The 24903-nt window shown below is 35.5% G+C and overlaps 1 protein-coding gene across 3 annotated transcripts; it reads left to right on the top strand.

Annotated features, from left to right (window-relative positions):
* Positions 1 to 24: 24 nt before the first annotated feature.
* Tps1 (Trehalose-6-phosphate synthase 1) lies at positions 25 to 23068 on the top strand. 3 transcript variants are annotated; one of them, XM_067359202.1, is made up of 11 exons: positions 25 to 168; positions 5479 to 5584; positions 10039 to 10195; positions 15672 to 15836; positions 15906 to 16134; positions 16624 to 16940; positions 17025 to 17398; positions 17570 to 17761; positions 18251 to 18587; positions 19451 to 19744; positions 19858 to 23068. In XM_067359202.1, the coding sequence occupies exons 2-11, from the start codon at positions 5508 to 5510 to the stop codon at positions 20104 to 20106; spliced, it is 2391 nt and encodes a 796-aa protein (XP_067215303.1). In that variant the 5' UTR covers positions 25 to 168; positions 5479 to 5507; the 3' UTR covers positions 20107 to 23068. The 3 variants fall into 3 exon arrangements, with proteins under 3 accessions (XP_067215303.1, XP_012234591.1, XP_012234592.1); XM_012379168.2 differs by lacking the exon at positions 25 to 168 and having other exon boundaries at positions 4609 to 5584; XM_012379169.2 differs by lacking the exon at positions 25 to 168 and having other exon boundaries at positions 4610 to 5584; positions 18260 to 18587.
* The last annotated feature ends 1835 nt before the right edge of the window (positions 23069 to 24903 follow it).

Genomic DNA, 24903 nt, shown 5'->3' on the forward strand with positions numbered 1-24903 from the left:
CCGTCGTTGTCGCCATCGTCGTTTGCCGGTACACACAGTGAGGCGCATATAGTGCTTGATTGAGTCAAGTTTAAGTCGTTTAGTCGGTTATTTGGAAATCACCGACAACGTACCCTCATTCGTATTGTCATACGAAAACAAAATAAAGGACGACAGTCGAGCGTTAAGGTGGGTGTCTCAGGTCGATCTGTCAATTGTCCGTTACATGATGATGAACGTTCGGTTGCTTAGGTTGCTTAGGTTAGGTGGTTGGTGGTAAAAGGACATCGGTTACGCATTCACACCCTGATCGCGTTTTTATTCGGCTTACTCATCGTTCGACGTAGCGTCATATTAATGTTAGTATGACAATATCTACAAGTGGCCCGTGTAAAAATAGTACCGTGAGACACAAATTGATGAATTAATCGTCTTCGGCCATTTGTCTAACAAATAATAAATCTGATCTTGACTGCGCTTTCACTTTTCATGTTGAAAGTGAGACTATATGCAAATCTTGATTGGAAAAAAGATGAAAGATAACATTGCAAGCGGAGATATAGAAAATAGCATGAAAGAACAGGTGAGACTGTTAAAGCTCTCCTACACGCACTAAAATTTTTCGTACAACTGCAATCCCCAGAAGATTGATTATATTATTACGAAAAAAATTAGAATTGTACTCTTGATTTTTGCACAGTGTAAGCTTAATAATTGAACAAAGAATCGTTCGATTATTTGACAGATTTTACGATTTATTCATTGTATAACAATTTAATAGGCAATTCAGTGAAATTTGGTGTGACTTAATAGTTTGAAAATTGCAAAATATTTTACACATTGCTGTTAGTTTTTCGCGCTTATTTACTGTTTGCATTAAGCTCAATATATATGGCGAACATAGCCGACATATGCGGCATATCGTTCTCGCCGGCGGTTATTTCTGATCTTGCTTACGAAAGATCTGGATTTAACTACTACACAAATGGAATGCCCACCTTTCGTTATTCTAATGGCGCTGCCACACATCCAACATTTGATTTAAAACGTCGATTTTACAAAATGCTATTTAACTTTATGTCTCGTAATACGAGCGAACAATAGGAGCACGTGTTACGACTCAACGAAATTTAAAGACCTCATCACAAGTCAAGTGAGAATGTACTGTTATTTTTTATATTACTCTAATTTACAGCCAAAAATTATTTTGAACCAAACAAGGTGTTTCTTATAGATTTTTGGATGCTGAAAACGATGAGTAAGATATCGAAATAAAAAAAAATGCATTTTATAGGGGATGAATAATACATTCATGATTTCTGATCAGAATTTCAAGATAACGTTAACCTTTCTTACAAAAAAATATCAAATATCGCAAAAAAAAAAAACCCATTTTTTACATATTAAACCTTAATTATTTAGGAAATCTGACGTGCTGGTGAAATTTGGTTTGCGGCATCGTTTTCAGCATCCAAAAATCTATAAGAAACACCTTGTCAGATTCAAAACAATTAAAAAAAATTTTTTTTTGTAAACTAGTGTTATTTTCCATCGTGTTTATGCTCAAATGATTTCAACATATATGTATATAGATTAATAATTAACTTTTAATTTACAATATATTGATTGGACTTTTCAATTCGTATTATTCCCAACTCTCGTACCATCATCAATGCCCGAAATTAAATCTATAGACGGTTCAAGCACTCCATTATGATACACTATAAAGGCGATAAGATAAAAATTATAAATGATTACTAAAAAATAGGATTGATAGGGCACAAAAAATTACTATAACAAGAATGTTAAGTAATATATCTAAATCTGTTACTACATGGAAAAAAAGAATTTGCTGGCAAATTTTACGCTGTCATAACAAACTATCTTATTAATTATTATATGAACAGCAAAGAGATTTATTACAGATATTAACTTCATTTGCTGAAAATAATTTTGCTAAATCATCAAATCGCTGTTATAACAAATTGATTTTTTTTTTTGCCAAAATTTGTCGCTTAGCAACGACAATTTCGCTACAATAGCAAAATGCATTTGATAGAAATAAATTAATTTTGTTTTGGTAGCAAATTAATGTGTCTTTTTACGAACAAATATGCACGCCAAAATTTATGTATTCTGCCGACGAAACAGATTTTGCTGATATATGAAGCAATTTGAAAAATTAATTATGGCAGCGAAATTTTATCGTTTTCACGTCTAATATGCAATAGCAACGACGATTTCGCTGCGATAGCAAATTCTTTTTTTTTTCGGTGTATAAAGACAATGCTGATGACACTCAATTGTTCTTTACACTTGGTACAAAACAAGTTCTTACCGCCGCGTTACCTTGGTGTGTTTTCGCGTTTTACACAACTCTAATTCTGTTATTTTCAATGAATGACGAGTCAAATTATTTACATCCAACAGAAGCACATGTAACGATTAATAATAGTAATTATCTTAAACAAAAAAAATAAATATGAGAAAAAGAGCATTCTATGATATCTATTGAACTTCGTTCCGATTAACTTGTCTCGAAAAATATCTTGCATTTTCTGTCTTCAAATCGCGAACTGCATACTTGAGCAATCATATGCGAGAAGCATATAAAGTATTTTTAAGAAATTCAACGTGACCGCTTATCATATTTTCGCGCGTTTGTATCTGAAAGGTGTGTATAATAATGATACTTATCTGCAAAATATTGTAAATTTCTTTGTAGATGAGCAAATACATCCAGAGTAATGTTGATAGATAAAAATATAGAGAAGTATGTTTAAAATACAGATTAAATTATATAACTGTCAACAGCTTAATGATTAGAATTTGAAAAAGAATTATCCTATCGAAATCCTTTGATTGCTACAATAGTACAGTGTCGATTAATTTCAATTAGGTGCGCTGTTATCAATTTATAGTTTCAATCATACTTAAGATCTTGACAAACGATATAAACAAACAGTGATTAATTTTTTCTGAGCGCGATACGATCTCTGTTTATCATTTATATTTACAACAGTTATCTTTTTACAATTTCCATTGATAACGATGAAAAAAGATACAGTGAAGATGAAGTGTACATTTAATTGTACCCTATTTCTAAACGCACAACAATAGGAGAAAAAAAATTTCTTTTCAGTTTTAACAACTTCCCTCGTATTTATCTAAATACTTTTTTTTTAGAAATTATTTCTTAAAGCTGGAAAAATTTCGTATCTTCTTTCTCTTATCACAAAACTACATATATCGTAAAAAATTCAAATTTTAAAATTAGAAAAATTTTAATTATACGAAATATTGAACTGTAACCTCAAATCCACTCGAAACAGCATCCGGAAATGCGAATAGTTTTTTGTTTTCACGCAAAGTTGCGTTAAAATTGCATGTAATTGATGTGGTCCGCCTATCGATAGGCAAGCTGATACACATGCAGCTTGAGAACAAGCGAACTGTCTGGGTATTCCATTTTTTTATCTTCTTGTACGAATATGTGTGAAATAAATCTGCATGCTTCGTGCAACTCTCACGCGAACCGCGTGTGCGATCAATGCATCAGTATCGAGCGAAATGTATCGGCGTGTTTGAAAAGTTCATATTTTATATACGCTGATACACATTTGCATCGTTATTCGCAATTCGCGAACACATTTTGCCCGGTCTTGATGCTGATATCGAGCGTAAAGATTTACGTGACGCACGACATCGTTTTCCAGCCGTGCCGACGCTTCAGCGAATAGAAAATAACGTCTCCTTATCTCTCATTATATCTCTTTTACATAGCTTTCGCTCTCTTTCTCTGTCTCCGTGTCTTTACGTCATTAATTTATCTAAAGATGTAAATATCTTGTACTTCCGTGTAGAGCGAAACGCGCATACCGCGTGCGCGGCGCGTGCCAATTTTCTTCGGTTTGCCACACGGCGAGTGTGCCTTGAGCCGATGACGGTGGTTGACACGCATTCGCAACGTGATGATAACGTTTTTTCAAATGTATTCGCAGCCGCGGTGCAGCTTTCGGTCAGACACGCTTAACGCTAAAGCGGCTATGACTCACCGTGAATCTTCTAAGTTTATCGCGAAAACACCATTTGATCCTCCGATATATCCGCGTCGTGTAAAAGTATTGAAAAAAGGAAATTTCTTATTTTACTTTACTTTATTATTTCGATAACCACTTCAATATCTCGAAAGCTTTACGCACGAAGGAATTACTGTGCAAGAACATGTTTTATTTACAAAAGTGCATTCCCACAGTAAATTCTTCGTTGATTGTGATGCGACGCCATTGAGGATTCAATTAAAATTGCAAAACGTTATATGCGTTATTTATTCGTCTAGATGCAATAGAAGAGAAATATGATGATCTTGTGTTAAGAAAAAATTTGAAATCAAAATATTGGAGTAAGAAACAGAAAATTGACGATAACTCGGTTGTTTCGAAACTAACAATCATTTTTACCGATTACGGTTTAAATTGCAATACTGTAGGCAAATTATCTGCCAAAAAATCGTCGCGTAACGCAGATGTCGCGCGCGCGCGGGCGCTTAAGGAGGCCGAGTGGCCATTCGCAAGGTGGAGAACACGTTAGCGGTGCGTTCGACCGTAGTCGATCGGTATCCGCGGTCAGTAGTCGATCAGAGGCGCATCGCGGAACGACATTATCTGTACCCATCTCGCCGCGATGACCATCACGGTCGCCATCGCCGCGACCGACGAATACCGTACGCAGCGCGGAATATTCGCGGATACGCTGGGTAATCAACGGTGGTGCGGCCGCGCGATATCTCGCGGTCGCACGGAGCAGGGAGGGAGCCCCTGTGTGTTTACGCGACAACACACCCGGATGGATCGGCGATGACGGTGGCGGTCGAGAGGGCGATCGGTCGCGCGGGTGGCCGGCCCGAAAGGTCGCGGCCCCGTCATTGATATGGTTATAGGGAATGCACTTTGGACCAAACGTTCGCGTCGGCTAAGAGGGATAAAGCGCGACGGTGTGACTTCAGTGTCGTCTTGGCCACGCAACGCGACACACCGCAATCACAACGATCGACGCCGCTAAGCTGTTTGCTTACCGTCTTTATTTTTTTTTTTTTTTTCTTTTTTCCGCATCCCCGAGTCTTCCAATCTTTGCGAGCCGGCGGAATAAAACGCCGGGGAGCCATGGACACCAGCCAAGAACGACAGTAAACTGCGCCAAGCGAAGCTAAGCAGCGAAAAACGTTGCGCGCACGAGGTGATTGCGAGAGATTCAGGCGTACGCAAGCTGATTTCTATCGGAGGAAGAGAGAGAGAGAGAGAGAGAAAGTAGAAGGGCGAGAGAATAAAAGAGCCGCATCTTTCGTCTGTATGCGTTGATCGCACGTGACACGCGAGACATTCTGAACGAGGGCGATCGCGTTGACGCGACTAGACGCTGCCACCTTTTTCCACCTTCCACATTCTCGCGAGCATTTACAAGCGTAAGTTTATTGCGAAAATCGCGCCGACATGTCTACAGAACCGGGTAGCTTCACCTCCAACGGGAGCATGATCGTCGTAAGCAACAGGTTGCCATTTGTGCTAAAGAGAAACAATAGGACCGGTGAACTGGAGCGTAAAGCCAGGTTAGTATAACTCATTTCTCATTTAAAACAAGATCGAATAAGTACTTTACGATAAGTGTCATTCTGCAATATCACTTCGACGAACCCTCCTCACCCATTTCTTCTGCATTGAGAGAAAAAAAATGGTTACAGTAACCGTCATCGTACTATAATTTATAATATATTTTTCGACGTCAATCATATTTTTATAATGTTCTAACTATGCAAATTCCATCACTACTATGGTCATTACAATCATAATTAATTAATTTGTATAATTATATCGTATGGTTGTTATATTCTATACTGAGATTTTTGTATGATAAAAACGTACTATCTTATTATATTTATATTTAAAATCATTATAACTTATAGTCCAATTTTTACGTTTATTATTGCGTTATGGCAGCACTATGCATATAATTATTGCTAACATCATAGTAGCAATTCTTATAAAAATGAGTATCCTAACTATAATTATTTTACTATGCAATTCCAAATATCACACACTTTTCTTTTAGTATATCTTTTCTTTTTGAAAATATATACATATATCAATTTTAGAATGGAATACAAATAATTATACGATCGAAAAAATATGTTGTCGTATGTTAAAAAGAATTTGAATGCATTTAATGTAGATAAACAAAATTCTATTAATGTATCCGTTTGTATAAAACCACGTGCGAATTGGATGATGGAAAGGATTGTATTACGCTCATTATCAGTAGAGAGAAGCTCTATCCTATCATTCTGTATTGTGATATTTATCGGTGTCTCTCGCCAATGGTTGCGTTCGAAGCGCTGTGTGTAATGTTTTTATCTTGTGCTGCGACATAAATTATCTTTCTAAAAAGAATTTTATTTTTTCTATATTTGATTAGAATACATAAATAGTTATCATATTTCAATTTTGCATGATAGCGTACTTTGGTGATAATGTTCAAATTATATTGCATTTACTCAAGCAATTTTTCTCTTCTTCATATATTTACAATTTATAACTGGCCGACAGTTTAACTTGTTGCTTGTCAATTCATTTTTTATGTTTACGTCATTTTACATTTTATTTTCAACTGCAGAATTTTCGAAGAACGTGATTCGAGATAACAGATGCAATGAATTATTACGATTATATGTCGTTTATGCAGGTGCTATTGTTGTTATCTCTAATCAGCGGTAATTTTTTGTTCAATTATAAATAAAATGAAAGCCAGAGAAACGTTCTAGAATTGGAGACGCATACAACGAAATTCGTCGAAAGGAGTATGTCATCTTAATTAGTATGCAAGTTTCATTCCCAACAATGAAAAAATGTGGCAAACACATACGTCGTAATGTGATATAGAAGGCGCATCGTATCAGAAAATAAACACACATGTAGTCAACAATAACAGTGTGGTGATGTAAGGGAAGCGATAATGCAAATAACAAAGTTCACTGAAAACTTTCATATTTGAAGAATGATAGTCTGCTACGATCTCGTATGCTTGGCAAATATTTGACGATACAGTCTCAGAATACTAGACGCGACGCACTGTGTTTACACTTATCGACGAAAAGTCACTGCTAGTCCATAGTCCGAATTCGTCGATTGCAAGGCCAACGATCGAGGAGTTTCGATACGCGCCGCAAAATTTACCCGAAAGTGACTGGTATAATAACGACCGAAGTAATTAATTGAATTGATAAGAATGAGGTTAACACGCGCTGCTCGTATCAATTTGGCAAGCAAAACGTAAAATGTCTCCTTTAGTCTTATTCAAAATAACATTTTTTTCGATTAGCATAATCTAATCGCATTCATAAAGTATATACAGTCTTACAAAATGTCAGAATTTGTGTATTCGAAGTAGTAATCGGAGTAGATTACTGCGGTGCGCGAGTCCTCGCGATTTTCTTCTGCTTTTAGCATGAAAAAGATTATAATGTATACGAACAACAATAAATATTTCTTTAGTCTTAATTCATCTTCGACCTCTTAAACACGTATATAATTATTGAAGCGATCGATTCTAACGAAATGACAATAAGGTGTGCCCTTGATACGCAAAGATGACTAACGAAACATTTCCAGAAATCGTCTAACAAGTTTAATTGTCCTGGATTTTTCGAAGACGAAAGAACGCGTACCACCTGCGTCATAATCGGCGCACGTGGCTGCGACGTGTCTGCGACGGCATTCGCGGAAGTTGCAAGTATAAGTTCCTAGACGCGGATGTCTCGAATCATCATCTAATCGCAGCGTCAAGTTCGCACCGAATCGTGGAAAAATACTAACGCAAATGCCATTACTCTCGATTATTGTTTGCGAACCGATAATTTGAACCAGTTAAATTCGAGATGACTCGGCATAAAACATATCAATATATTAGATTATGCTATTTATTGCACATGTGCAAATCGAAACAAGTATCTTTTAGATTTGTTGTATAAACATACCTTTTTTATTATACATATCGCCCAATGTTGTTGCGTGAATCAAGAATATGTAATAAGATCAATATCAGATTATCGAAGAATAATTAACATTCAAATAATAAGTTAAACAAGTAATTGTAATATTGTGATTTCGTGTCTAATTTTTCAAATTTGCTTATTTTCAAGAACTACTTATAGTATTTCGAAAGTGTTGGATTGTGTAATTTCAGGATTTTCCCGAATCTCAATCTGTCTACATTTTTGTTAAGCAACGCGCAGTTGACACATAAATTAAATATTCATTTTTGATTACGTTTGCAATCAAATTTTGCCAGTATCGCGATTTTTTAAGCATGCTATTCGAAAAATAACTCCATTTATAAGAAAACCGAAATTACTTATTACACAATTCAATAGATTGTATTAGATGCATATGAATCGTCGCTAATTTCTTTCGTTATAGAATATCATACATGCATAATTATAATGCGACTGCGATTATTCATGAAATGAAAAATATCGATCATGATGAGGAATAGCGACGCGACTTTACGTGGACTATAAACATTTATTCGTTTTCATTTACGCTTGATACGACTTATTGTTGGAGTCAAATATCAGCGCATACATACAGATGTGAACATTTTTGCAAAGAAACATCAACTTGGCGACATTTTCTAGCGAATGCATGAAGATTGATGCAAATTAATCACAATATACAACACAATCCAGTCACGAATCTTCCGTTTTATTTACGAATTTTTTCATCAAGTTGTAGAGTTTTTTCTCGAAGATAAAATAAAACGATTAATTGTATTGATTTATTATTGTGATTAAGTGACATTGATAAATAAGATTGTTGTTAATCCACTAACGAAAAGTATCACGCGCGAACTCATAATGGACACTATAATCGGAGTGATTTCCGGAAGGTCACGGCGTTGTCACGCATTTGTACGCGCTCGATGCACGTGCTTTTAAGAAATCTCTTGATCACGGACAAAACAGACTGATGACGCGGCCACACATTATATAAACGAGTTGGTCATTATACTCAATGTCGCGCCTAAGATTGCTTGTTATATGTATAATTCATTAATTACAATAACTGTACAATATCGGCCAAATTTGTCTTTCCTCTTTTCTCTTTTCTTTTCTTTTTTTTTAATGCATTTTTAATTAGAAATTACAATTACAAATAACTAAATTATAAAAGTGTTAAATTCAGACGGGCAAGAAATGATAATTCCAGCGAATGTTAAACAAACATCTCAACGGCATTTGTTTCTCAGATTTATTATTGGCGGCATCTTTTCTTAAATGTCTCCTTTTTTATTGCCTGTTTTCAATAATGCAAATATTCTTTCAATTTTTGATGTGCTTATTTTTATATTTGTTGACATGCGGGATAACTTCGTTGATGAAAGTTGAAATAAAGAGCAATCGGAATTCTAACAAAGTACATTTGAAAACTTAGCGCGCCTGTCAATCCATCTGCTTTTCTACACGGAGAAAATTTTATATCAAAAATTACTATGTTTTACATGTGCAAAACATAGTAAAAATTTTTATAATTCCTTCATGTGGTCCGTACATAATAATTTTTTATATAAAATTTTCTCCGTGTATTAACATGCACAATCAAATCGAGATATCAGATATAATTAGAATTTTGCATCATACACAGAACTTTTGTTAAAAGCGTAGATGAATGTTTATCGTTAACTAACGATATGACGATTATTCTAGCGTCCTTCAAGATGCAAAATTGCATGTGACAAGAATAAACTACGTAAATATTAAATATTTTCCATCTATGTTGAGGTGACAAGTTTTCAAAAAAAAGAAAAAACACAAAGAGGCTACAAACTCTTATTCTAATTCTACAGTAATCACAATAATAACTTTTAAAGAAGTAGAGCAGTGATTTAGACCCAAATTATGAATGTGTTGGATCATTTTTCCAAGTTTTCAAATATTCGGTTATCTTAAGTCTTCGCCTTTTATTTTCTTCTATTTCATAAAGTTTCTTCAGAAATGTATTTCTTTGACAGTGCTGGTGGTCTAGTAACTGCAGTAGCACCAGTTGTCATAAGCGGCAATGGAGTCTGGGTCGGATGGCCAGGTATGCACATGGAAAACCCGAACGAGCCGATACCCGAGTCCAATCCCAACGATCGCACACCCACAGCTGGTCTGTTATCTCGGAAGGTAAGCCTCCATAATATAATTTCAGTAACGATGTAGTGCCATTGGAAAAAAAAATCAATATTCCGTGCAACCGTAATGATGTCTTACGTAATATATATCTTGCGTTGCACAACAATCGTTTGTACGTGGAAAAGAGCAAGTACCGCTTAATTTTTCAATTGTCTAAACCACTTTACTCTTTTTTTGCTTTTTTTTCTTTTCTTGCGCCAGTTTTTTTCGTTACAATATATCCGGTTAAATTGTTAGGAAAATTACTTATTGTCCCGTGCATAGAGAAGCATTGTAATGCTGGGACGCACTAGCTTGCCACTGTGAATATGCGATTACTCAACGTTCTATTATAATGAGTAGACGACTGCAAACGACCTTTTTCAATCACGTGATTGTTTTCTCGCATTCTTTCACAGTTTCTAATGAGATTTTTGAAATATTCAATGTTTATATGGTTAATGATTTTTAGTAGATAGTTAGATTGAAAGTTACAATAAAAATATATTTTTTTCCGAAAATTTTTTAACAAGATAACTGCACTATAATTGCATATACTTTTAAAGCTCTAAAATTCCGAACTGAAACATGTATTTTGGAATGTTTGTGCCAGTGATTATGAAAGTGGACTAAATCGTATATTTTTTGTTTTGAGATATTTCGATTTTTGCATTTGTATATGTATATTAAAAATATTTTTTTATTCCGTTACAAAATATTTTGCAAGACACTTACTTTTATAATGCAAATATTTTCCGCGATTTTAAAATTTTACGAGTAGCTTGTAAGAAAAAATATTTTTTTTTGATATCTCAAATGTGACTTGAACCGTTTTTCAAATTAATGATAAATCTTACAAATAACTTGGAACAAAAAATTGAATTTTATTCAAAAACAAGTTAAAAACAAATATATTTATTTATATTTTACAATTATAATTATAATTATGTTCCATTAATTTTTACCAATATTCTAGTTGCTTTTTCTTCTTGGATAGGATTTCCAACTTCTGAAGTCTCGAGAGTTTTAAAATATACGTAATATCATTTTATATCAAATTTATTTATTTGAACCACTATGTGATGACATAATGGTAGAATAAATATTTTCTTTTTCACAAAACAAAAGTTTACCAGAGAACAGGTGATCATTATCAAAATAAACATGAATTGAATTCTGATTAACGGCACAATCTCATTAAATGATTTAATTTTCATTTATTTTTCAAAAATGACTCCACGTTATTATAGATCGATATAACACAAAGTGAGTGATAAATTTAATTTTTCAAGATTTTTTACTTAACCCATTTTTATAATTACTGGCATATTTATATGATATTACATAGTTTTTTTTCGATATTTTCACCGAAATGTGATGAAACAAGCTCAAGTGAACTGTATGCGAACTAAATGATGTCTTAACCTTGGCATTGACACCTTACTTCGCAGTGAGCTGTATAACATACTGGAACGAGCTTTGAAGAAGTGGGGGTGGTAAGAGAATTACATTGGACGGAGACGTCTGTTTCATGTCGGTTTTCGTTTTTAATATCCCCACCATACACGATAGTAAATGTGGAAGGAGGACAGATCTTCTCTTTTTTTCTTGCCTTCTCCATTTACTATTGCCATCCTTGGGTCGCAAACCACACATTGGTTCTTATGGGAAAGGTTCACTCCAGTATGTTATACAGCTCACTGCGTACTTCGTAATCGCGCGGTAAGAAAAGAGAGAGAGAGAGAGAGAGAGAGTTGTAGTCCCCCCTTCTTGATAAACCTGTAATATTCCATTCCAATCAACGTCTCGAAAATATGGTCGCTTCTTTAATATCTTCCTTTTCCTTCTATCCTTTATCTATAACGAGTACGAGCGATATTAATTGGCAGAGATACTTGATTTGCGAATAAAGCCGAGCTGATTGGAGCTGCTTGAGTATGAAAAGATTGTTTTACATGATGGAAAAAAAGAATTTGTAGAATATAGATCGAGTTGAAGATGCCCTTTGCCTTTTCTCTCTCGATACTGAAAAGTTCGGTGACCATTAAAACAAATTATTTATAGACTGTTTTCATGGCGATATCGAATCGTGTATTTCCCGATAAGAGCAACGTGACTATGTTTACTGATAGACGATTATTTTATTTGTCTACTTTTCGCATCTTTCAGTGCGCGTAGTACGTGGTAACCGATACTATACTTTTTATACTTAATCACCAAAAGTTATCTCGTCATTAAGATTACATTAAGTGAAAAATAATACGATACAAATAATGTCTTTAAACTTTTTATTCAAATTTCTAAATGTTTACAATACATTTAGGAAATTCGAATATCTAATCAGTATTTCGTAACTTTTAAATGCTTAGCTTTCAACTTTTAAACTTGCCAACTCAGTTCACGCGAAAACAGTGAGTAAACAATACACAACAGTATATAATTAAAAAAATAAATAAAAACTAACAAATTCTGAGGAAACATGTTGATTAATCGAGTCGAGCATTGGTCGCATAATGCGCGTGAATAGATTAGAAATAGCTGGCAGTGATCCGGTGTCACGAATATTCATGTCGTAGGGTCGATCGGGGAATTATCATTGCGTGACGCGTTGCGCGCCTATTACGTCTGTCGCACAGAAACGATGACTTTTGCTATTTGTTGACAGCTATGTCAACGATATCAGTTTGTGATTAGCAAACACATACGCACACCCACGCGAACGTCGCACTGGGGATCACGTGAATCGCGGCAAGACCCTTTCAAGATCGCCTATAACAATGTCTCCAAGCGATAGCCTATAACATTGTTAAACAACGACAGCGATTACAGCGGCGCGGCGTAGGCGGCGTGGCGACGACGTCACTTCAACATAACGATTGTTGTTATATAGAAATTTTAACGTGTTGTTATGAATTATCGTATTACGTAATTTAAGTCCAATGCTGAATCGCTCGACACGCGCTTAGCGAAGAAGAGAATATTTTCTCTTATTAAAAAAAGATAACTGGCGATGAATAATTTCTTGTGTAATTCGCAATCTTTTTTAATAAGATTTTTTAATAAGAAATTATTCTTGCGTAAAAACACATTTTTATTAATATTAATCAACTATTTAAACAAGGAATAAAAATGTGTAAAATATTATTATTTGCATTTTTTAAACAGCATGCAATCTATAAAAATTTTTTCATTAATTTTCATTAATGTGCCAATAATATTGCTGGACGTTCTTTATAAAGAACATCCTTTTTTATTTTTGGAATTGCTCGGTTAATTTTTATAAAACTCGACTTATAGGGATAATTGTTGATACTTTATTCAAATCTGAGATAAAAAAAAATACCAAATTTAAAATGATGGGTCCAGTATAGCGGACCAAATTAAAAAAAATAAATAGATTATTTTAAAACTCGGTTTCCAAGATCTAGGGGTCGAGAAGTTTTTGAGATTGTTCAATATATCCTTCAAATTTTGAAATTCTAAGATAAAATTTTAATTTAGCGATGCCAAAAACCCCCAAAACTGAGTTATGATAAGTGAATTAATTAATTTTTTTAAATTTGATCCACTATATTGAATCTATCATTTCTCTAAAAACTTTTAGAAAATAAGATCTTACATTAGATGCTTTGTTAGAAAACTTTCATTTCAAGAAAGATTAATGATGACAAATTGTTATTTAGTTAGATTAAAAAAAATTAAAAAATTTTTTTTTCTTTGTTTTCAAAACTACTTTTGTCATTTTACATTCATTTCTGCATACGTCGCTCACTTCTACCTAATCGCTCTATTTTTCTGTCTATCGCGATCGGGATGTTCAATAATATGTTTGCATAACGCGAGCATACAGGAAACAATGAAGATGAAAAGGAAAAAGAAGGCTACAAGAGGGAAAAGTTGACTATCATGTCACATATAATACTTACGAGGCATGCGATAACGCGCAATTAAAATGTTTTTATCTTCTTTTTTTTTTTTAGATAATTGCGCAAATAATGCAGAAATGTATTTTTATACGCTATGTAAAAAATTCATCTACATGATTTATTTCTACGTACATAACAGACGACTTAATGATTAAAGAAATCTAAGGCAATTGTCATTATTAACCAGTTAAAATTAACTGAATTTATGTAACATTTTGAGGAAAAGCAGCAGTTTTAATATGATTTAACTCTGTTGGAATCTGTTAAATTAAAATCAATTGAGGCTATAACGCGTTTCTTTCCGATTTAACTTGATGAAATGGTCGATAAACTGATATTTTCTTCCATGTCGCGGTTAATCAATCTCAACAATGAGTTTTCAGCGAAGATTCTTGAACAGAACAGAAGACGATAACAATTCAGCCGAATGCACGGGGAAGAGGAGAGTAGCTGCCATCGCCGCCGCTTTCCCTGACCTCTCTTAATTAATGTGCCCGTAAAGTTACGATACCCGTCGAAGAAATAACAAACGATGGCCACTGTTGGTTGTGTCTATCGTAGAAACATTAAGCGTCTTATCTCTCGTCAGCGATTGCTCACTTGCGTCAAGCGGGTGATCTCGCTGGCACGACCTGTTTTCACACTCATGATCGGAAATAAAGGAGGCAGTGTCGCAAGCAAAATAACCAAGTTAGCGGGATAACGAGCGAGTGCGCGGCGCTGATGTTAGCGAGAGACATGCGAAACAAGCGGATTTAACCGCTCAGTGATGATACGTCGTTATCAAATGTAGAAACGTACTTTATGCATTTCCGATCCATTAGCAAGTATGTATTACTCTCTCTCTCGTCCCATTTCTTATTACTATCGATTTCTCGCTTCGTCGTTTCTTCTCTTTGTAATACCTTCTCAAATTTTTGAATGTAATTCTAAATTTAAGCTGTGCGTCTCAACGATTAGTTGACAATTTCACATAATATACAGCTAGTAGCTTGTGAAAATGTGTTGCTAAGTTTTCCCGTAGACCTTTGTCAGAACAACGTGACCAATCGCTGAACACTCAGTCTAGAGATATCCGTCATACCGTTTTAATTGTTTTAAAAGTATTGACTATTAATCAGAAGCGCATTTAAGAAATTTTTTTTTTTTTTTAATAAATATGTCGAAATATTGACATCTGCGCTTTGATTCTTATAGTTTTTCTTCTGTTGATTTTTTTTCGAAATATTTAGTTTGTTATTTATTCTTAATTTTTAATTCTCGATGTTATTTTTTTCTTTTAGAAAAATTAAAAAGATCTATTGGAGTCGATGTGTAAAAAAAATTACTCTTTAAGTACGAAGCACCTAAAAATAAAACTACTTATTGGCACGTTTCCCAATACACTCCACCTGATGCAACAATTGCATACTGACCGTACGAGTGTACTTGCGACTTGAACTAATCCCCGAAATAACGACAAAGATACGCATTGCACATCACAAATACGCGAATAATCGCGGAAAATTCGAATTCTAAAATGAGACATTTCGTATTTTAATCTTTCTCTCCCTTTGTTTTAGGTCGTCGCCGTACACGTTGATTCCGGCGTCTTTGATTCGTATTACAATGGGTGCTGCAATGGAACTTTTTGGCCACTTTTCCATTCTATGCCGGATCGGGCAACCTTTATTGCGGATCATTGGCGTGCATATTCGACGGTCAACGAACAATTTGCCGCACAGACGGTACGATCGTGATTTATCTGCAGCCTGTAGTGCTTAACACATGTGTTTAATACGAATCTATCACTGCAGGTCGGCGCTTTGGAACAAATTCACAAGGAACAGGAGAACCAACCGAACGGCACGCCATTGGTATGGGTCCACGACTATCACCTGATGTTAGCCGCCAATTGGATTAGGCAAGCGGCCGACGAGAAGAATCTCAGGCTCAAATTAGGTTTCTTCCTTCACATACCATTCCCACCGTGGGACATCTTCAGGCTTTTTCCGTGGGCCGACGAGATATTGCAGGGTATGCTCGGTAAGTAATCCTCTTATATTAATATAATCTTTATTACTTCAGCTATGTGATTAAGAGGTAAACACTGGATTTACAATGTTTTTCCTAACACAATCCTTCCATATTTCTTAACACTATATATGACTATATTACAACATTACACGCATTTATCATAACTTAACGAAACAAAGGCAAATTAAACTTATAATTTTGTTTCTTAATACGCCTAATATTAGGCCTGAACCTTGCCTTATATTTAGCCTATTTTCTCTCTCTTTTCCCTTTTTCTTTCTCCCTACCCTATTTATTATCTGTCTCTTATAACATAAGTATACCGTTTTTCCTCAAAATATTCGCTTTTACTTTATCCAATTCATCGCGCCATAATTTTTCTGACCTTTCTCCTCATTTTTCTCACCTAACTCCTTAAATAATCCTCTTATAACACTAAGAACTTTTTAGGTAATTTTCTCGTTTCTCGAACTAATTTCTAGTGTGATTGTTATTTAGGATGCGACATGGTGGGTTTCCACATTCAAGATTATTGTCTGAACTTCGTCGATTGCTGTCAAAGAAGTCTTGGTTGCAGAGTGGACCGTAAAAATTTGTTGGTTGAACATGGCGGCAGAACAGTGCGAGTAAGACCACTGCCGATCGGCATTCCGTTCGATAGGTTTGTTTCCTTAGCGGAAACGGCCAACAAAGTCATGCAGTCGAGTCAAAAGATCGTCCTTGGTGTTGACCGGCTTGATTACACCAAGGGTCTCGTTCACAGACTCAAGGCATTCGAGCTGCTGTTAGAAAAGCATCCCGAACATCGCGAACAGGTCATTATCTAATACGCGCTTTGCATACGAGTTCTCTCTGGTAATGAATTATCAACAGAAATATCATACTCGATTGTTTCGCAGGTGACGATGCTTCAAATCGCAGTGCCCTCGCGCACCGACGTTCGCGAGTATCAGGATTTGAAGCTCGAGATGGATCAACTAATCGGCTGTATAAATGGTCGCTTCACGACCCCCAACTGGTCACCTATTCGTTACATCTACGGTTGTGTCAGTCAAGATGAGCTAGCAGCGTTCTACAGAGATGCCGCCGTAGCCCTTGTCACGCCACTTAGGGACGGCATGAATTTAGTGGCCAAGGAATTTGTTGCTTGTCAAATTAATACACCACCGGGAGTGCTGATAGTATCACCATTTGCCGGTGCTGGCGAGATGATGCACGAAGCCTTGATTTGCAATCCTTATGAGATCGACGAGGCCGCAGAAGTGATTCACAGGTATAAAATTGTTTCTGAGTCGCGATAAATCACGCGTTATTCGCTGATTAAAAATTTCACTCTTTGGTGTCTCATTGTTGAATATTAAATTGTTCCGAGATGTATTTCGAGATGTTCGGTAAAGTTACACAATCAAGTAAAACAATGTAAACAGTTGGACATTTTTTGCAGAGCTCTTACCATGCCCGAAGACGAGCGCACGTTAAGAATGAATCACTTACGTCGACGTGAGAGGATATACGATGTCAATTACTGGATGAAGTCCTTCCTTCAGGTAATGGGATCACTCGAAGAACACGATTCCGTAGGTGCTACCACAATGCAGCCTGTGACGATGGATGATTTTGATGATTATTTGAGCAAGTAGGTATCAGATGTGTTAAGAGATGTGCATGACTGGGCCCGACCAGCGCATGCGCATGAACGGGAAATAGTCGTAAGATACATAAATATGAGTAAGCACTTAAGTGTCTGCATTAATCTATACTTTAAGTTCCTGTTAAGATAGTATAATATAAGCAAAACAGCTATGCTTTTAAGTGATACTTGTAAGCTACGCATGAGTTTGGGTACGTCGCAGCGTGGCGACAATACTACACGGTATGATTTACGGGCTATGCTTATGACGTTCACCGATAATGGTGATGTATATCGACAAATTACATTGCATTCTTTTGCTATGTGGGATATCGATTTTAATGTTCTGTTCAAACATTCCCGCAATTTGAAAAAAAAAAAACGGGGCATACAAGAGAAATGAAGAAAACGCTTTTCCGAAAGACGGCGGGCCCGCGCGAGCGATTGTTACCTGACTCATAAGAAAAGCCGGATAACGTCCAGTGACAACCACATGTCCCCTAGGTACATCGGAGAGAATCATAAATTAGCACTGCTGTTGGATTATGATGGCACCTTGGCGCCCATTGCCACACATCCCGACTTGGCAATCTTGCCACTCGAGACGAAAAACGTTTTGCAGAGGCTATCCAACATGTCGGACGTTTACATCGCGATTATATCAGGTAGAAATGTCAACAACGTGAAATCGATGGTTGGAATCGATGGAATCACATATGCTGGTAATCACGGATTGGAGATCCTGCATCCGGATGGTAGCAAATTTGTTCATCCTATGCCTGCTGAGTTGGAGGATAAAGTGGCCAATCTTATGCAGACACTTCAGGAACAGGTACGCGAAATGAACCACTATCAGTACATATTGGTAAAGTAAATATGATATTGAAATATCTTTTATTGGCAAAAGCCCCAATGATTAGCTAATATCGTTAAGGACCACTTTTTCCAACGTCGGTTAACGTTAACCGACGATTTCAATTTGTTAATAGAATTGCTAACATGAAGAATAAAATATCTTCATTAAAGGTGACAAAAATTTTTAATTTTTCTTTTTTTATGACCATATTTCATTTATGTTAGCAATTCTATTAACAAATTGAAATGGTCGGTTAAGGTTAACCAACGTTGGAAGAAGTGGCTCTAACAGTTCTATTTGTTTGTAATATCAAGGAATCCTTTCCAGATAGGCGTCCTCTATAGAGGATACTGTCTTTTATTTTTTGCTTCTCGATAAAATTTGGCTTATAGGAGTATTTATTGATGCTTTATTCAATTCTAATACAAAAAATACAAAATTTAAAGTAACGAATCTAATATGGCGGATCGATTTTCAACAAAAATAATCGGATTATCTTGAAACTCGATTTTAGGAGGTTTTTGGAGTTGCTCAACATAACCTTAGGATTTTGAAATTCTGAGGTGAAACTTGAATTTAACGACTCCAAAAATGACTTAAAATCAAGTTTCACGATAATCGAACTAATTTTTTCAAATTTGGTCCGCCATATTGGATTCACTATTTTAAAGTTTGAAATTCTAAGACACAATTAAATATAGCGATTCTGAAAACAAGGTCTTGTATAAGTTACTTTATTAGAAAGTTTCCAAAAAGATTAAGATATGATATCATAAAATATATTTACATACTTCGACAAATTCCACAATCTGTTAACTTGACTTGTTTGTTTGACAAAGCTCTGTAGAGACGGTGCATGGGTCGAGAATAAAGGAGCACTCCTCACATTCCACTATCGTGAAACCCCGGTGGAAAATCGTCCCAAGATGGTGGATCAGGCTAAAAAGTTAATCGAGGACGCGGGATTCAAAGCGTGCGCCGCGCACTGCGCTATCGAGGCAAAACCTCCGGTCGAATGGAACAAGGGTCGTGCCTCTATCTATATACTGCGCACGGCATTCGGGTTAGATTGGAGCGAACGTATCAGGATTATATACGCTGGTGACGACGTTACAGATGAAGATGCAATGAGGGTACAAATTTTGATTTCTTCGTTTCTACCCCCGAACAAAGATATCTTTTAATTAATGAAAAATATTTTACAACATATTGATTGTTATGAGAATTTGAATCTGTTTCCGCGTAGGCGTTGAAAGGTATGGCCGCGACTTTCCGTGTGGCATCATCGCACATCATCCGCACCTCTGCTGAGAGACGTCTACCCAGCACAGATTCAGTACTCACGATGCTGAAATGGGTGGAAAGACATCTTAGCAGACGTAAGCCTCGCAACAGCATCGACATCCCGGGCATACCAACACGATTTCGACGCGGCAGCGGCGGTATTACAATGGAGATGTCTTATACCCCGCCGAAAACACCTCTCGAATCCTAGGTGATGCTCAAATCTCCTTTGTTAACATATCAAGTGTATACTCGGCACGATATATATGTCATAGGGTTATAGTGTGTACTCGTAGTTTAAAGCTAGCAAAGATGGAGGAGAAAAAATTGCTGCGAACAATCTCAATCTGAGAATAAAAGAGCTAAAAAGGAAGTTAATGAAGCCTGCATCTGAACTATATATCAAGTAAAATCACTGAAGAGAAGACGGTCACGATCGGAAAGTCAAGAGAAACGAAATGGGTTTTTCCAGTCTAGAGGTATGATATTGTACTATTAGTGGCACCATCAACGCGAATATTAGTGAAGAAATGTGAAAAACCAAATCGTTTTATTGGCTCTCTAATTTTTATTGTCTTCAATTAATATATTTTCTAATACTGAATAGATTACTTACTGACTAGATTAGATGACTTTTAGATCGAAAGATATCGAATTCGTACACGTGATATAGCGATTAATGTTTTTAGGCCGATTAATCATTTAGCTTTAACAATCTAAATGCCATTTAAGATTTGGCTCTGTACCAAGAATGTACATGTATATATTTTTATTTTTTTGATTTGTGTATTCCTTACTGAATCAATAACTGAATTATGTGAGACACGATACCGTATATATGTCTACGGAGATACAAATTTTAGATCCTTAGATTATGCGTTTGATAACTATCAGAAACAATAGAATCATTGTTTGATGCATAATCTAAGGATGAACCTTTGGCAGGCAACATTAAATTCTGCGTGTTACACTTATTAGCTGTGTTTTATCTCGTTAACCATTTTAACCAGTAGCACGGATATGACAAGACATAAATAACAGCGCGTTGGATTGCCTCAGGAATACCATCTACGAAGTATAGTTTTATTTGGGACTGACTAATTAATTTATTTTTCTTTTTCTTCCTCTTTGCTTTCTTTTCAATCAATTGTATTACAAATATTAGAAATATTTATTGTCAAACATCGAATAAGTGTGACACTAATGATCTTAGTCTCTTTTATCAATTATTTTATTATTTTGCCATGAAATACCTTGCGAAGTGCATTCGAGAAACTCCTGATGTTAAAATGTTATCAAAATAATCAGAATTCTTTTACACATATAAAAGGATAGAAATTTTTGGTTTTAAATATTAAAGTCTCAGTTATAGTCCCACAATCAAGTTACTACAAAATATGCCAATTTGCATTTCGTGTTATGCAATATACAGTAAAACAAACGTCAGTACACATACGTACACACATTTAAAATCCATCCATTCATGTATATGCATGTATGATATGTACACACACACAAAACGAAAACAAAAGTTTACAGATACATGTTAACAGGAACCAAAATTTATACGCTTTATACATAAATCTAGTGGGCATGCGAAACTGTGGATGAATAATTGTTTAATGCGAGAGGATGAAAAGGCAAAATTTATGTAAACACAAACTAGATTTTACACTTTTTCTAAGTAGAATAAGACGTAGAGTGTGAAAAAGAGGAGGCAAAGGAGAATATTGGTATTTGTTGATATAATCGTTCTCGGTTATACGGTGCGTACGATGATTAGCGATAACAAATAAGAAACGGCTATATAAGAATCTATGTCTTCTGTACAATGTTTTAAAGATATGTGGTGTTGTGCGTTTCTCTATACCGCCAGATAATACTGACTTTAAATTGATACAAACTGGCAGCGCGTATCCGTTTCTTGTCACGAGCTTGTTCTAAGGAGAAAAACGTTTTGAAAGTAATGTACAATTATCATTAGTAGCATTATCAATAGCTGTACAAATCAACGAGAATTCGCGAAAGTATAACAAGAAAAGATATCTCTAAGATTGCGGCAAAAATTTCGTGATTTTAATAAATTATAAAACAAGAATAGATATTTGTTTGGAAATAAAGCTGCGCGAAATTGTACAAGAATATATTATTTATTAAAAATTTACTAGAATATTTACACGAGAAAAAGTTAATATACAGTTTATTTATTTAATAATGTTATTTTATTTCTGTCCCTTAGCCTTATTCTGTAAAACAAGCTCGTTTCTTTTACATTTGCTTAAAAATATAACGCCACGTTTTGTTTTCCAATTGTTTTTATTGCTCAACTTCCCTTCTCTATTTATTTCTTTAATCCGATTCACCGCAAATTTCATCAAAGTGATTATAATACATCTATCGTATTTATCTTATTTTTCGAAAAAAATCAGGTTGTAAACGAATCGAACACGTGTATGAACTCGTTTACTTACTAAATTTACTTGGTAAACTAATCTACGCCACTAATAATTACACGTAGAAGAAACATTCAACGGTCAAAGGAACAATTTTGTGTAACACCTGATGAAAGTAATTTACAATTAAGCATCTGTTTATTGGTCTCGGAAATTCAGTGTTTTGCGGGAACAGATGTATCAGTCTCCGTAATCTCGTGTTTTCGCCTCTGTATTTATTAGTCAATTAATCAATAATAATCGTCAGTCAATAAAGAATGAGCGAGCGAACGATGATCGAACGGACGAAGGAGAAGAGAATGAAATAAAAACATAACAGCAATCGGCAAGGACAGAGCAAATTTATGACTGTCGAATCTGCATTATCAGACATGCTGTATATGTATTTGTTGAAAGTACACGAAAACAAAGTATATGTGTATATAACGAGATATATAAATGTATAAATGTTATGCCATACCCATATGCATACAAAGTCCTACCGTGTGCCCTTAAAGCAAATTCTCTCCCTCCCTCGGAAAAAAAGGAAAAGAAAAAAAAACAAAAACAAAAAACAAGAGCTATTCTACATTTTGTATGAGTACTTAGTTTTTACCTCGTTATACGTTACTACATAAATGTGTAAAATAAAAACATGCGGAGATAGAGCGAGTAAACGACTAAAACTGGTTTACTCCCATTACTGTAAAACACAGTGCAGAAATAAACGTCGTTTATAAATTGTGCATTTTTCCTTTATACTTTTCAGTCAAATTTCCTACGATTCAAAAGCGGATACTGAATTTTATGCATCCTTTCCATTCGTAACGATCATAACAATTAAAATAAGTTTTTAATTTATCGGGACAAATATAATCATGTTTATAGTCTGTCGAGGAAATCGCTTGTTGCGACGAGAAACAACGAATTAAATTTTTCCACGCGTTCCGATTTTATTGAATAATATAATATTCGCAGTGTTATTCGCCGTTGTGCGGCGTTATATATTTGCACACGGATTGAGAAACGGCGGTTTTCTCCTTCTAAGAACAAATCTCCGACAATAAATAACGATAGGAATGTTGCGATATCGCGTTTGTATCGTCGTTATTTTTTTTTGCAGTGTAACCTCTGATGTTGAGACGTATCTCAAGCTGGCGATTAAGTGTTGTTTTTTTTTTATAATAAACGTGTCACTGATGCGTGCCCGAGAGCGGAGTGAAACGGTGACGCAACGGACCGTTACGAGCGCTACGGATAATAATAATCAACGCGGATAGGGGAGATGCGGGAAAACAAGCGGATTTTTATTATTTTTTTTATTTGTTTCCTATAATCGATCGTGGATTTCAAACGAGGTGTTAATATCCATTTACACTCTCAATTCTCCTCTCGTAATATCGAATATAACTTTTTCTAAAAATAAAAAAGAGATCTTTACAAGTAAAAGTACCACGATTAACACAAGCTGAATAAAATTGCAGACATTCTTGCTACTTAATTTCACCTATATTGTATTGATTGATATATTTTGATTCTTGTAGCTTTTTTTCCGCCAATCTTTTTATTGTTACAGAATCATACGTGACTCTCTTTAATTTTACTATTGCTTTTCTCAAATCGTGTTTTCCTGCCGAGAAATAAGTTCTCGATATTTTCGAAATTTTCTTCTTCGTCCAATTTGTCAATCACATTTATAGGCCTATTACCGAAATTATATATAATCCTGCTAAAGGGATGCTTGAATGATTTTTCAAGGGAAAAACGTGCATTTTCTCTAACACGGTATCTCTTGTCTGACTAAAATGTACGTTAATTATTTTGTTAAATAATAATTATTTTAATTGAAACAAAATTCGCGTTTATGATTTCTTTCTACGCGTACATTTTTAAAACATTGCTTTTGACATAAGTGTTTCTTAAACTAATGTTTTAAATAAACAAACAAATTTACAAAGCAAATTTGATTTGAGCAAGTGTCTCAAAAATACGACACGATTAATATTGTATACATTGACATTTGTCATTTTCATTTTTCAGTCCTGATAACTTCAAATAATAGAAAAAGGACATGTGCCATGGATACAAATTAATATGTATCCTACCACGTGAAAGAACCTTGAAAGCAACGTCGTTAAACTCGATAAAGGATTCTGTAGTACGCGAAGAATCGGAAAAGAGTCTTCAATTCCCATCGCTTTGAGTCCTTTGAGACGCGCCTGTCGATGGCCGTGTCGATTTTGTTGGAAACATCCAAATATTTTTATTAGAGCCGCCCGTTGTACGAAGAGTGGGCTGCGCGATCGGGCCTTTTTTCAGGAGATTCGATCGGGCAGGCATCTTTCACGCTGGCGATCGCTGCGTGAGCGATCCTCGCCGATGAATCCCGGGCGATCCCGCAGTCGTCGTATAAAGAAACGGATTACACGGTGTCCATTTCAAGACGTATCTACGAGGAACTGATGTTTGCGGTGAGTTCTTCTCCCTTTCTTTCTCGCTCTCTTTCATGCTAACCCACGGTTCCTGCGGGCGTATACAAGCTGGCAGGGGCATTATCTTCGCTGTTTTGCCGATTC

This window comes from Linepithema humile, chromosome 7 (assembly GCF_040581485.1).
Source record: "Linepithema humile isolate Giens D197 chromosome 7, Lhum_UNIL_v1.0, whole genome shotgun sequence".
In the NCBI taxonomy this organism is placed as follows: domain Eukaryota; kingdom Metazoa; phylum Arthropoda; class Insecta; order Hymenoptera; family Formicidae; genus Linepithema; species Linepithema humile.